At 35.0% G+C, this 15,910-nt stretch overlaps 1 protein-coding gene across 3 annotated transcripts in view; it reads left to right on the plus strand.

Annotated features, from left to right (window-relative positions):
• Window positions 1-15,910, plus strand: part of ngef (neuronal guanine nucleotide exchange factor) — a 31,934-nt gene that overhangs the window by 13,573 nt on the left and 2,451 nt on the right. For all 3 annotated transcript variants that reach the window (XM_051862013.1, XM_051862015.1, XM_051862014.1), the window contains 11 exons: window positions 118-197; window positions 2,590-2,816; window positions 4,241-4,401; window positions 5,865-6,017; window positions 10,131-10,260; window positions 10,511-10,585; window positions 12,499-12,588; window positions 13,052-13,215; window positions 14,012-14,170; window positions 14,255-14,334; window positions 15,760-15,864. In XM_051862013.1, the coding sequence (XP_051717973.1) occupies window positions 118-197; window positions 2,590-2,816; window positions 4,241-4,401; window positions 5,865-6,017; window positions 10,131-10,260; window positions 10,511-10,585; window positions 12,499-12,588; window positions 13,052-13,215; window positions 14,012-14,170; window positions 14,255-14,334; window positions 15,760-15,864 (1,424 nt within the window). The remainder of the gene's footprint in view (window positions 1-117; window positions 198-2,589; window positions 2,817-4,240; window positions 4,402-5,864; window positions 6,018-10,130; window positions 10,261-10,510; window positions 10,586-12,498; window positions 12,589-13,051; window positions 13,216-14,011; window positions 14,171-14,254; window positions 14,335-15,759; window positions 15,865-15,910) is intronic.

Genomic DNA, 15,910 nt, shown 5'->3' on the forward strand with positions numbered 1-15,910 from the left:
TTTTGAGAGCGGGCTGACATGTTCTCATTTTGGTACACACACACAAATAGATACCCACACACACATTTCCTCTTATCTCTTCTAGTCACTGATTATTAGAGGTTTTGTCTTTTTCAGGCTGGTTAGGAATGGTGACAGTCCGCAGAAGATGGCAGTAGAGAATTCCTGCCGCAATCTCAACATCGTGAAGAGTGTTGGTGAGTGAAAACACACACAAATACACGCAGGAAGAGAGAGAGACCCATGTGCTGTAACAATGCATGCTAATTTATTTGGCTCAAGTTGAACCGTGTAGGCAACTTTATTTACAGCATGGATGTGCTGGATGTGTACGAGACGTATGTGTGAGTGTGTGTTAGTGTGTGTAGGATGAAGGCAGGTGGAGTGTGTGGGTGATGTCTTTTTAAATATATGCTGGAATAACAGCAAAAGAGAGTTATCCGCTTTCTTCGCCAACGCAACATCATTTTATATCATCTCTATTTCCCTCATCATCCGTCTATTTCTCTCTCCTCTTTCTGCATCCAATTCACTTCACTTCCTTCCTATATTCTCCTCTTATTTCTTTCACTTTTATAATGCTAATCTCATCTCATCTCTTTGCTCATTACCTCTCATTTTGTCTCGTTTATCTGTTTTCATCTCTGTCATGTCTCATCTCTTCTCTTCTTTTCTCTTCTCTTCTCGCCTGTTCTTCTTTCTTTTCTTCTCGTGTTTTCTCATCTGTTCTCATATCTTGTTCTTGGTCTATTATCATTTTTTCCCATCATAAATTTTTTGAGTGGCTGCAACAATTCCTGTACAGGAAAAGTTGTATTTTAAATGTATTTTATGTATTATATATATATGTATATGTATTATATACATAATATATGTATTATATATATATATATATATATATATATATATATATATATATACAGCATATCTACATAATTAGTAAAATATATATTTCGAATCATAATATGTGTAAATATATTGTAAAAAGAAAAACAAAACAAAAAAACAGAAATATCAGTAATGTTATTCATAATATATGTAAAAAATGTCTATTTAGAATATATTTAGTAATAATTCTATATTGCAAATAAAATGTTCGTCCAAAATATGTTTTAAAAATACATTTATGTAAATATGCCAAAATAAATAAATAAATTATATATATATATATATATATATATATATATATATATATATATATATATATATATTCATAATACATGTAAAAATATAACTGTTTTTAATTTATAAATTTATATATTTTTATATATACATATATACAAAACAATATATCTGGAGAAACCAGGGATACATATTCATAATACATGTTCATAAAGGAAATTTAATTTAATATAATTTATATTGTTATTCTATCGTTAAGATTATTCATAATTTCTCACATGCTCTCTCTTCTCACCTGTTTTTTTATTTTTTATTTATTTATTCGCATCTCTTCAAGTCTATTATCATTTCTTCTCATCTCGTCTGATCTCTTTTTGTCCACTATTATTTTCTCGTCTTGTGTTGTCTCATTTTGTTTCCTCTCATCTTGTCTCATATTCTCATCTTTTAATGTCTCTTCTCTTCTCTTCTCTTCTCTTCTCTTCTCTTCTCTTCTCTTCTCTTCTCTTCTCTTCTCTTCTCTTCTCTTCTCTTCTCTTCTCTTCTCACGCTCTCTGTTATATAAGCGACTCTGCTGAACACCCACCTGAAGGTCTTGTTGAATGTGACTACAGGACATTATGCAACTGCTTTCCTCTGTATAAAGTCACTCTTTTGAGAAGCAGCATTCCACAGGTGTAATGATTTTTTATACTGTATAAACTGTATATTATATTCCTACACTAACCCTAAACCTACCCATCACAGAGAACTTTCTTCTATTTTAGATTTTCAAAAAAGATCATTCTGTATGATTTATAAGCTGTTTTCCTCATGGTGACCAAAAAAATGTCCTCACAAGGTCAAAATTTACCGGTAGTTGTGGGAACATTTGGTCGCCATAATGTAGGCAATACCAGGAAAACAAACACACACACACATGCCGTTATTATCACAAAGACAGAGTGAATGTGAGGTCATTCCTGATCAGCAGATCACATGATTCACATGATGTTTTTTCAGGGCTTGAGGAGCTTGCAGTGAACTTGCACAACTTTGTCAAAGAGGTTCAAAGGGCTGCTGTGACTGATGTTTTTCTGCTGACCGAGTTTTGTTCGACTGGTGGAATTAAAAACTCACATGAGACTTCAGTCATATCCAGCCTTTTGATTACTCAGGAACACACATGCGCATTAACTGGTCTAATATGAAAATACATTTTTAGCATGATTTTAGCTATTTATTTATAAATAAATATAAATTAAAAACAAATGTTTCACATAAACTTACATTAAACTCAGTCGATTTATGTCATATGTAAGAGGCTGATGCTGCCATATTAGTTGTTTAGAAAGGTGAATGAGAAATATGCATTTACTATAGTGCACTTTTTAATTCATCTGTGATAAAACATCTCATCAGATGAAATCAAAAAAATATTGTCCTTCTGAATCACCATTCTGTGCTATAATGTGTGTTTGTGTCCAGATGTTTTGTATCAAGAGTACCGCGACACCTCTAAGCAGCAGGAGATCGAGCAGCGTCGACAGAGAGATGGGCTTCCGACTGCAGGGTCAGGGGTCACGGCTGCACCTGCGTTGCAGCTGCAGTTGAGGAACAGCATGCATTCACTGAGCCTCTGGCAAAACTTGGATGCTGTGAAGAGCAGTGGACACCTAGAGACGCTGGAGCCAAAGGAGATTATACTGCAGGAGGTGGGACACAAGCTTTGGATCGACTAGTGTATAAAAATGCTGCCATTCAAAAGTCTCTTATGCTCGCCAAGGCTCCATTTATTTGAACAAAATACAGTTTTTTCAGTGACCGTTCGCAAAGACCCACCCCCTTTAGTTACTGTTGCTATGTCCGACAAGCCATGCCGATCTCTCGCCACACATCATGTTCTTACAGTGAAAAATACATCGTGGAGCAAAGAGGAAACTGACAACGCCTCGACAGACAAGACAGAGCAGGTTCCTTTTGATATGAAACAAAATCTCAAATTTTGTAATTTTTAAAGAAATTTAATCAATAAATACCGTTTTGTGGCTCTTTAATGTGTCGTGACAGATCACTGTAGCACCTCAGTTTAAACGGCTCGTGAACCGACCATCTCTTCCTACTAGTTCATTAATAGCATCAAATAAACATGAATGAACATCAGAAGGAATGTTGTTTCAATCACGGAAAGATGTCAGTACACACCATTTTTCAAGTTCAAGTCCACCTACGTTAATCTACTAACTCCCCTGACTGCTTAGTCGGACAAAATGGCGGATTCGGCGTTATGATTGGTTAGATCGCCTGTCAATCAAACTCCTGGCAAAGGGTCAATTCAGCATCATTACTCCAGTCTTCAGTGTCACATGATCCTTCAGAAATCATTCTAATATGATGATTTGATGCTCAATAAACATTATTATCAATGTTGCTTATTATTTTTTGTGGAAACCTTGATACATTCCAGCATTCTTTTATGAATAGAAAGTTCAAAAGAACAGCATTTCAATCATGACAACTCTCAGAATAGTTTTAGCGTGCTATTGAAAATAGCAATGTTAATGTATTTGGTCTTGGCAGAATAGATCTGCTACGTTGCTGCTGCTGCTGCTGCTGCTGCAGAGCAAGTATGGACTTGCCATTGCCAATAGATACACAGACATGCTGCGGTGAGCATGTAAGATATGCTGCTGCTGCTGCATAAAGAGACATACATGAATCCCATAGCAGATCTATGCAGGTGGAGCTGGGGGAGGAGCAGGGGTTCAGAGGAACTCTGCAGGACTAGCTTACAGCTAACAATGAACCAGACTTTTTCAATGTTGAGCAAGCAATCTCATTGGCTGCAGGATCAGCAGAGGCCAATCAGCTTGTGTCATGCGGTAATGGTGTGATTGCTTGCAGATTTCATGTAAAGGACCATCAGCCTGTGCCTTCTAGAGTTTCATGACTGAACTAGATATTAATTTAGAACATTGCAAATGCCTTTACTGTCACTTCTGATCAAATAATTTTTTTAAAATATCTTAAAAAATCTTATTGACCCAAAATTTTGGAAAGGTAGTGTATGTGCTAACAGCAGAAACACTTATAAATAGCAGTACACATCAAATGAATGTGTCTATGTCTCTTTCTGTAGGCCATGTTTGAACTGGTGACCTCTGAGGCGTCGTACTACAAAAGCCTGGAGCTGCTGGAGACCCACTTTCTGCGCAACCCTCTGCTTGTCAACACCTTGAGTCAGTCTGACATGCACTTCCTGTTCTCCAACATTGAGGACATCATGAAGGCAAGCGAGAGGTGTGTATTTATGGGGGAATGTGTGTGGTCAGTGTTCAGTTTCACACGCTTGTGGTTTCCCATTGTCAACCATGTTATATTTAAGGCTTCTATTTTAGGAAAGAGACCAACAGGGCAATAGTGGTTTGCAATATTTACCTAGACCACAGTGGCTTTTGATTGGCTGCATATATATTGTGTGTAGTACCTTATATATTTTAAATCAAAATATATGTCCAAATACATGTTTTAAAAAAAATATACATTTTGTGTAAACATACTAAAACAGCCCAAAACATATCAGGACAAATGCTAAAAAATATTTATTTTGAATATATTTAGTAATTTATATATTCTAAATCAAAATATATTTGTCCAATATATATATATATTTTAAAACACTGTTCTATAGAGTTTATATAAATGTACAAAACCCACCAAAATATATCAGGAAAAACCAAGAATATATTCATAATTATTTTTAATACTATTCATTATTAGTTCATTAATTCATATATTAATAGTTTATTCGTTTATTTTAAATCAAAATATATTTTAAAAATAACTTCTATATTTTATATAAATATACAAAAAAATGCAAAAAAATAAATTTGTAAAAGTAAATTTGTAAAATATATTCATCTATTTTTAGTAATTTATATAACTTTCATTTGTTCATTTATTTATATTTTGTATATATTCACAATATATATTAAAAAATACATTTTATCGAAAATAGTTGCTTTTTCTCTGTGTAGTCACATAATATGACATCTGCCTTTTTGAATCCATTAAGTATCTTTCTAATGTGTTGAAGTAGTTGACATTTCAAACTTGTTTTGCCTCACATAATGGTCAACATTAATTAAATTTCCATTGAAATATGGTACATAAACTTGCTTCAATCAAGTGAAACTTCCTCCCATTCACCCTGATACCCATTATTGCCCACAGGCTAAAATTAAAGTGTTGGTGTGATTTGATTCCAGTCAGCCAGCTTTATACCATGCAAATCCACCCACTAATGCGATGATTCATGCGCATGAGTCAGGAGCAACTCTGCCCTTCCAAACCTGCTCTCGTACAGTGTGAAACATTGGATTACAAGATTGATTTGTGTTTCTTTCTTATATAAGATGTGTTTGTTAGTGCACAGCTAAGCTACAGCTATTGAGCCCAAGTTAAAGTTTCTTGAAAGAGAAATGTTTCATTTCTGTGCCACTAGTGCCAATAAACAAAACTGCACAGGTATATACTATTTCCAGTTTTTACAAAGTAAATATACAAACAAGCATCTTCAGTTAAAATTATATGAGTGACAGTTCTCTGTTGACTTTTTAATTTTAAGAAAATGAATGTGAGACTGAATTCGCCTCAACAGTTTGAAAATGTACAGTACTTTCCCCATAATGAAGTAGGCTCCACAAAATGGGACTCCACCATAATGTTGTCGTCTCACGGTGATGACCTCATGTTTTACTCAGGTTCCTCATGGATCTAGAGCACAGGATCGAAGAGTCCATCCTGATCTCAGATGTGTGTGACATTGTTTATTTTCACGCTGTTAACCACTTCCAAGTCTTCATCAGCTACGTCATCAACCAGGCGTACCAGGAGAAGAACTACCGACGGATACTGTAAGAATTTCTTACCTGTGCATATGAAAATGGGAAAGATTGAATGTAATTTAGTCAATTGTTTGAGGGCAAATATGTCAGGATGCCGATTTCAGTGATATTTGTCAGGTTGGAGGCTTTTTTGGTGTGCTATTCTACAACAATCATTGGTTACACTTTATTTTGATTGTCCACTTTAAACATTCGACTAACTAGAAGTCACTTTGCAACTACATGTAAACTAACTCTCATTAGAGTATTAGTAGACATAGGTTAGGTTTAGTAGAGGTTAACATGTACTTGCAAAGTTACTTATAATCAGTAGAGTGTCTAAAGTGGACTAAATATATACTAAAAAAGTATGTGAATGCATCTATAACTGGTCAATTTTGATATCTTGCACTGTTTTGCTTCCATAACATGTCTTTCAGACTTGTATAGAGAAAACATCTAGAAATTCTCATTTTAGTGTTTATTTTATTACACTTCATCTACACTCCACTTTTTTTGAAAATAAATTTTTTCAACTAAACTAGAGTTAAACAGTTGAGTTTTACCTTTTTCAAATCCATTCAGCCGATCTCCGGGTCTGGCGGAACCACTTTTAACATAGCTTAGCATAGTTCATTGAATCTGATTAGACCGTTAGCATCTCGCTCAAAAATGACCAAAGAGTTTTGATATTTTTCCTATTTAAAACTGGACTCTTCTGTAGTTTCATTGTGTACCAAGACCGACGGAAAATGAAAAGTTGCGATTTTCTAGGCCGATATGGCCAGGAACTATACTCTCATTCCGCGTAATAATCAAGGAACTATGCTGCCGTACCACCAGTGCCGGAGATCGGCTGAATGGATTCGAAAACGGTAAAACTCAACTGTTTAACTCTAGGGTTTTTTTTTCAAAAAAATTGGAGTGTTCCTTTAAAGGCAGATTTCGCAAAATTCTGAGCCAGAAATCTCCTCTATAGTAGCACTTTTCAGTTTTATTTCTATCAATACTATTCTGAAGGACTGGTTTGTTCATATATAATTTCTAATTTGCCTGATTTATTTAAAGTCGGCATGATATCGCAAGTTGTGATAGTCTTTTTTTCCCTATTATGACCTATATCCGAGTAGATCTGCTTCTTGAACATAAAACATTGTAGGATTTTGTCCATGAGGAATTGATTGGATGCTTGTGGTTTGCTATTGGTCAATGTCATGTGAGTCACAGGTTGTCCTGCCCTCACGCTGTAAATATATCATCAGGGAGATGACGTAAAAAGAGATATCTTAAATTCCCCCTGTAAAAATCTTTACCTCTAATATGCCAGAAGAATGAATCGAGAACTTTGAACCTGGCTTTATCCAAAGCTGTTCAGGAACGTATGCAAATTAGTGCATATTTAATTAGATAATGCCTAATTTGCATATCTGAAAACTTGTAATACAAACCCATTGTTATTCTGTGAATAGTCAACTGGTGGCAAAGTATGAAAAATGTTTACCCTATTCACCTCTGGTGTTTTACCTTAACAAGAGTTCCTTGGTCAACCAGCTTCACCAGAGAGACAATGCTGATCAACCAGCTAAATTTGGCTGATGAACATCCACCAACTAAACCAACATGCAGTTTCATTTTGATCTGAAATGCTTTCTTTGTCTAATAAGCTTTAGAATGTAAGAGTGTTTCCTTGTTTGTGGCGTAACATGTGACGTTGTGTGTGATGTCTGTAGTAATTAAATGTGACACAGTGACTTGACATGTGTGGTGGGTGTGGCTCATACAAGAAACAACAACAGAAACGCCTCAGTATGTCTCCAGCAATGTTCCCACGATTACTTCGCTTAGTGAAATTCCATGACACTTCACATTTATCAAAGTGATAGTTCACCCCAAAAAAGAAAGAAATGTGATCATTTACTCACCTCCATGCTGTTACAAATCGTATTACTGATTTTCTTCTGTGCAACTCAATGAGTTTTAATATAATAAACAACTTGTACATTTTGTTCCAAGTCTTCTGAAGACATACGATAGCTTTGTGTTGTCAGTTATTGATTGTGCATGTGTAAATGTTGGGTATTTTCAGCACAGTTGTGTGCGTTTGTTGTGTAAATCACCAAATCTGCATGCTTGGTCTCCTCAGACCAGCTGTCTACCTGGATTCTCGCCTGAGGCTTCAGTCCTCACTGTTTTCTGATGTGTTGTGTGAGGGGTTGTGTAGCTGCTTTCATTTGTGTGTGTTTGTAAGCCTTGTAAAGCTCTTGGGACTTTCTGCCGACAGGCCTGGGAGTTTTATTTCTTTCCATTCCTGTTAAGATTAGGGTTAAATCCAGCCTGTGTGTATTACGTTCAAAACAACAGCTAGGTAGTGCATCAGAAACAAGCACGTTTTGTCGTTCTTCAACCACGCAGGTTCATGTAAGTTAAGTCTAACCTCATACACCATCTTCCTGTTTTGTGACCCAGTTAAATTCATTTCAAGTAGTTCATTGTGTTGTCCTAGAGGCAATATCATACTAAATACTAATTATTTTTTTTTACAGCAATTAAACCTATTTTTATCCTTAAGCAGTATACTGCAAAAATAAGAATAAGTAGTTTAATGGAAATGCTGCTATTCAAACTCCATTTCTCATGTTCAATCAAACCGCATTGCTAAACTTCATTCTAGGCAGCTTGATTCATAGGCCACCTGCTGGACAACAGGCTAAACTGCACCTATTTGTCAAAAATCTGGGTGAAATATTAGGCTGCGTTTGTAATAGCAAACTAACATGCTACTATTTCTGCAATAAGTATGCTATCCAAAATTTCTGTATGCACAGAATGACCTAGTACTTTTGGCAAAATCTGAAACTATAGTAATGTATCCCACAATGCAATGTGTGTCCTGCTTGACCCTCCATTTGAACTGTGATAAAGGAATCAAAATTAAAATCAGTCACAAAGTGAGAGGGTGTCTTTTTTTTAATACTGGGCAGTATACAGTATATGTGCTTTAGTACGCTAGCATTCTGCCTCAGGCTATTGAACGTGACACTAGCTGAAACTGAAATTTTATGCTAATTATCTTAGTGACATACAGTACATATACAGTAGTTTGCATAAGCTGATCTTATTACTGTAAATCATAACCATTTCTGATACTTTTGCTGTTTCACTTTTGGTTGTGGACTGTGAAAGCGGTTTAATATGACACTTCTAGGTGCAAAGCAGCTTTGTCTGACCGCAGTTCAACAGAAATAAGTTGTCTGCTAGAAGAAAATGAGTCTGGTCCTTTATGAAAGCACACCGCTTCTCAGTAAACCACAAGATTTGATGCATCAAGTTGTAAAAGCTGTAGTGGTTTGTTCAGATCAACCAATTAACATTACATTTTCTTGATAATATTTCAGCAGTAAAGATGTGTGTAGTGTCTGTACAGTCGGCTGGCTATTTAGAATCAGAACAAGCGGTGTCCAGTTCAGGAATCTTTTGATTTTGAATTGGTTCTTTTCAATGAAATGGGAAATAATGACTCTTTTGAATCAGTCCTTTTGAATGACTCAGGGTTTAAGGAACAAGATGATTTGTGGGTTTGTTTGTAGCTTGGAGATATATACACTCTTAAAAATGAAGGGTCTTTATTGGCATTGATGGTTCCATGAAGAAATTTTAACATCCATGGAATCTTTACATTACACAAAAAGTTCTTTTATAGAGGATTTTTTAAAATGTTTTTCACACTAAGAAGTAATTTCAAGAACTGTTCACTGAAAGGTAACCAAAAATGGTTATTCTAGAGCATCACTGTGAAAACCCTTTTTTGGAAACTTTATTTTTTGTAACTTCACCTGCCTCAAAGGTATACTTTGTTAAATATTATTTTATTTTGTGTTTTGACAGTATGTGGTTAGGTAATGTAATGTAACATTATTACCTTATCCCTTCAACAAACACTTCACAACAGTTTTTTTTAACAAATCTCAAAACAAAGCTTAGCTTTTTTTGTTCTATTGAGTCGTTTGTATTTTAGCTAGTTGCATTTTTTGAGTATCTTGCCCATCACTGCCTCTGTGTTTTGCAGTCACACCAACTCTACATGAGTAAATTTGCATTAATACAGTTGTACATAAATATCAGGAGTGTGTCTGTGTCTTTCAGACAAGAAAACGCTCTCTTCCGAGAGAAAATGTCCATCCTGGAGAATCAGCCGAAAGTGAAGGGCCTCTCGTTTACCTCCTTCCTCATCCTCCCCTTCCAGCGAATCACACGACTCAAGCTACTTGTTCAGGTAAGCATCAGCCAATCAGAAGTCTTGAATAAGTTGCGTAGGAATGAATAAGCCAAGCAAATGTCTTAGAATTGGCTTAGTCTGTCTCAGAAATTTGGCACTATTAACAAAATTTAAACTCCATGAATATTGCTCTGAATGAACATTGATAGCTCATTTGTACATTATTTATGAAAACACTGCATTGATTTTGTATGCAATCATTGAGTAGTGCGTTGGTAAATATCAAAACTGATTCTTTATGTTCCAGAATATACTAAAGAAGGTGGAGGAAAATTCTGACAGAGAAAAGACGGCCATATTAGCTCATCAGGAGTTGGAAAGGGTAAGTGTGTGAGTGTGTTTTTTGATTTCAGGGTGTGGTAATAAGTCTTGTCATTAGAATGTGTCATTGTCTCTGGACTTTCACCTGTCAAGCGTGTCTTACTCTGTTGTCCGCGGTACCAAGGTTACCGTGCCACACCTCTAGTAGCTGCAGAAACACCCACAAAATGACTTTAACAGCTGTGCGGTGGAAATTTTTGTTCTTAATTGTTTTTTTAACATCTTAAAGCGATTATTGCTGGTTTCACGTCATGTTGGAATTAACGTAATTACGATTGAAGTGCTATTCAAGTTCTCAGACTCAAATTATTTGTTTTATGGCAACAATCATAATGCCAAAATGGATACATGTGGGGCTTTGTTGTGGTTGTTGACAGGGAATACATCATCACTATATTAATTCACCACTATATGGTTTTGCAAAATATTTAACAACAAAAAGTGCATCAATTACCACTTGATATAATAAAACAGGATACAACAAATATAAATACAACATGTGTAAAGGGATCTGACTACCTTTAAAGGGTTAGTTCACCCAAAAATGAAAATTCTGTCATTAATTACTCACCCTCATGTCGTTCCACACCCGTGAGACCTTCGTTCATCTTCAGAACACAAATTAAGATATTTTTGATAAAATCCGATGGCTCAGTGAGGCCTCCATTGACAGCAAGATAATTAACATTTTCAGATGGCCAGAAAGGTACTAAAGACATATTTAAAACAGTCCGTGTGACTACAGTGGTTCAACCTTAATGTTATGAAGTGACGAGAATACTTGTTGTCAAAAAACAAAAAAATAAAAAATAAAAAAATAACCAAGCTTCAAAGCTTTACGAATCTTTTGTTTCGAATCAATGGTTTGGAGCGTGTATCAAACTGCCAAAGTCACGCCCCCCAGTGGTGAACCATTGAAACACTTATGACGTAACGAAGCCCTGTTTACTGAAATCACATGACTTTGGCGCTCCGAACCACTGATTTGAAACAAAAGATTCGTAAAGCTTCATGAAGCAGTGTCTTGAAATCGCCCATCACTAGATATTGTTGAATAAAGTATATTTTGTTTTTTTTTGGCGCACACAAAGTATTCTCGTCGCTTCATAACATTAAGGTTGAACCACTGTGGTCACATGAACTGCTTTAAATATGTCTTTAGTAGCTTTCTGGGCATTGAAAGTGTTAATTATCTTGCTGGCAATGGAGACCTCACTGAACCATCGTATTTCATCAAAAATATCTTAAATTGTGTTCCGAAAATGAACGAAGGTCTTACGGGTGTGGAAAGACATGAGGGTGAGTAATTAATGACAGAATTTTCATTTTTGGGTGAACTAAACCTTTAACTGTTAAGGCTGCTACCATTTGGGGGTGGTTGGTTTGTACATGTCGTCACAACACAACACAAATTCAACAAAGATATAAAACATTTTATGATTCAGATAGGAACACACCATCAAGACTTTTTTTTTTATTCAAAAAAACCTGCTCAAGGCAGGCAAGTCAATGATCCAGAGGTCATCTCTGGTTTGCTCGTTTGTAAGGATTTGTTAAACCTCTGGTAAACAAACAGCTGATACTTGAACTCCTAGTTGGAGTGAAACTTGTAAGTGTTATTTAGTCAAACTTGTTCTTGTGTGTGGGAGTTTGTTATTTTAACTGTGATGACAACATTTCTGAGGGAATAGTAAAACCTGATGAACTGGAGATATTCCCACAAAGAAATCTATTTAAAAATGGTAATGGTCTATTTTTGTATCTAAAAATACTTAAAGTTGTATTTCAAGGTTAGAGGGAGTATTTGGGTTAGTTAGAGAACTTATAATTAGCTCATGTTAAAATACAAATGATTAGGAATCCCCACAAAGATATTAATGCACATGTGGGTGTTTGTGTGTTTGTCATTCTCAGATTGTAAAGGAGTGCAATGAAGGTGTGAGAAAGATGAGTCGCACTGAGGAGCTGATCAGCATTGAGAAAACGCTCGAATTCAAGTCAAAGGTACTAAAAGACAAAAGTCAAATGATTCATTGTAAAGATTTTGTGTCATAACCCTGAATGCACAAGCTCTCTATACTTAAAGGAACAGTTTACCCAAAAATTTCATTTATTCGTGTCATTCCTAACCCGTGTGACTTATGTTCTTCCATGGAAAACAAAAGGAGATTGCCAAATTCGTATGAATTTGTGCGAATGACATACCCTTAACCCGCCCCTAAACCTACCCGTCACTGGGGTTTAGACAAATTGTATGAATTCGTATGAGTGAGGTTGTACGAATTTGTACGAATTTGTCGTAAGATAGCATTGAAAAATTATCACATAAATTGTGTCCACTATCCCTTTAATTGTCGCAAGAGCCCTTGATAAGAAGTGTTTACTCAAAGTAATGTATCAAAATGAAACTCTCATAATGCTCATCTCTATAAGCCTATAAAGTGCAGTTGTCTTCTCTTATTTTCAGTCAGTGCCAGTGATTTCTCACTCTCGCTGGTTGCTGAAGAAGGGTGAGGTGCAGCAGATGTCTGGACCCAAGAGCACTAGGACCATGCGCAGCCGCAAGCTCTACCACCCCATTTACCTGTTCCTGTTCAATAACCTGCTGCTCATCACCAAACGCAGCTCCAGGTCTGACATCATCAGCTGAACTTCGTTCAAATTATGTCATTGTGATGATTTCATAATTCGGTCAATGCCAACTAGGTTCGGTCTAGTGGCAACTTTTGGTACTGTGGCAAAACAAAATCTTACTAAAAGCTCATTTTTTGAGATATCAAGCTCAAATTTGAAACACAACTTGTTTAGTTTTATGGCTTTGATTTTCTCACAGTTTTAGAGTAAAACATGTTTTGGAAAATATATATTTTATATAAAATTTTAAATCTTTTTTTTTTTTTTTTTGCTTACACTTACAATTCTATAACTTTTTAAAGTTCACTTTTTAAAAAGTTTTTCACTTCATCAATAATCTGATGAATGTTGTCTTTAAAAAGAGACCAAACTTAAGTCTGTGCTCCAAAGCATTCAAGATTTATGAGTTTAAGTTTAAAAATTTTAATTGAATTTTGTAAATAAATGGATTATAACTACCGCATAAATATGATTTAGTACCATAAGATCCCCTAAAAATACAAAGTATTAAATAAAAAACATTATCAAAGTAAGATATATAGTACTTTCATTTCATTGAAATAAAAAATTGGTCATTTTTGACTGCTACGTGAAGAACACCAAACGGCTGATGTCCATTGTTGATTTGTTGATATTTATTGTCAAAAGATGACTGCTGAAATGGCTCAAAATGGCTAAATATTGTCCAATTAATCGACTTATATCCGATATGTCTGTCCACATATGCATGTTTCTTGGGTATTTTATGTTTGTTTTTGCTCTATTAATATCTGTATTTGCACGTGTGTCTCAGTGGAGAGAAGTACCAGGTTCTGGACTCCTGCAGTCGCTCCATGCTGAGGACCGAAGACCTGGAGGATCAGGGTCAGATGCTGGCCAGTGTGTTTGTGCTAAAACTGCTGGAGAACCAGGAGGACAGAGAAGTCAGCTACATGCTCAAGACTGAAAGCATGTGAGAACGCAGTCCTAAGCCATTATCTCAGAGATTACAGTACATATTTGCTTTGTGCGCTAATGGCGCTCTGAATGTTTACAGAAGCGATAAACTGCGCTGGATATATGCTTTGACTCCAAACCGCCGTACAAGATTCCTCTCAACCAGCGCTCACCAACCAGGTACATCACATATTTGCCTGCACACCCAATGCAAAATGACGTTATGTCATGGGTTTGATTCTAAGGAAACGTATAGCTTGCATGCACAATGGTTTGGATAAAATCTCAAGCTGCTAAATGTAAATTGCGAATTTAAATGTCTGAACCAGGCAAGATAAATCTCATCTTTTCCATGTTTTTGTCCTATTAAAGGGTTTGTTCACCCAAAAATGAAAATTCTGTCATTAATTACTCACCTTCATGTTGTTCCAAACCCATAAGTCTTTTGTTCATCTTTGGAACACAAATTAAGATATTTTTGATGAAATCCAAGAGCTTTCTGAAAGGCCTAGAAAGGTAGTAAAGATATTGTTAAAATAGTCCATGTGACTACAGTGGTTCAACCTTAATGTCATGAAGCGCAGAGAATACTTTTTGTGCGTAAAAAACAAACAAAAATACTGCCTGTGTTCAACAGTTTCTTTTCTTCTGTGACAGTCTCCTATACTGTTGATGCAGTAAACACAGTTCAGTGCTTCCAGGTTCTCACGTCAGAATGCCGGCTCAGTATTGGCCAAGGCCGTTCACGTGAGCAGCACGACGCATGCGTGTGATGCTGACGCAGGAGCCGGCCAAAAACGGGCCGGCGTTCTGACAGTCTATCAGTCTATTGGAGGTCAGAAAGTGGATTTTATCAAAAATATCTTAATTTGTGTTCCAAAGATGAACGAAGGTCTTACGGGTGTGGAACGACATGAAGCAAACTGTCTTTTGTCCAAAACCCCACTTCTCAGTCCCTTTCATTCCCTATTCATCATCTTTTACTCCCATCTCTCCCTGTCCCAATAACAGAAGCATTTTTATTAATTTATTATTTAATTTATTTACAATATTGAAAAAAAAAAAATTAAAATTCTAATATGTAATGCTTTATTTAAAATATAAAATAAATAATATAATATTATATATATATATATATATATATATATATATATATATATATATATATATATATATATTTAATTATAATATAAAAATAATGTTATAATAATACAATTATATTAATATAATATATATATAATATTATTATTATATTCATGTATTATTTATATTATATAAAATAAGTAATATAATAAATAACTGTTATATATAATATTTTCATTTATAAAATTATAAAATAATTAATATTATAATAAATATGATCTATATTTAATTTAATTTCTAATTTAAAATATTTAATACTATAATAATTAATATAATAATTATTTTATTTATAATATTATAAAATAAATAATGTAATAATATGATTTTTTATTTATAATATTATAAAATAATGTAATATAATATATTTATTTTTATTTTATTTTAATCTGTCATGAGTTGAATTAGCGTGTTTCTTTGTATCTGTGTGCAGTATGATTTATTGTTTTTGCCGGTCCATGTCAGATTCTCCGCAGGTTCAGTGTATCCAGTCCTACTCCTCTCAGGAACCTGATGAGCTCTCTGTAGAGATGGCTGATGTGCTTCACATTCTGGAGTGTACAGATGACGGTAAGAGATCACAAGCACATCGACACACAAAAGTCTGTCTAACATA

This window comes from Ctenopharyngodon idella, chromosome 15, assembly GCF_019924925.1.
Source record: "Ctenopharyngodon idella isolate HZGC_01 chromosome 15, HZGC01, whole genome shotgun sequence".
NCBI classification, from domain to species: domain Eukaryota; kingdom Metazoa; phylum Chordata; class Actinopteri; order Cypriniformes; family Xenocyprididae; genus Ctenopharyngodon; species Ctenopharyngodon idella.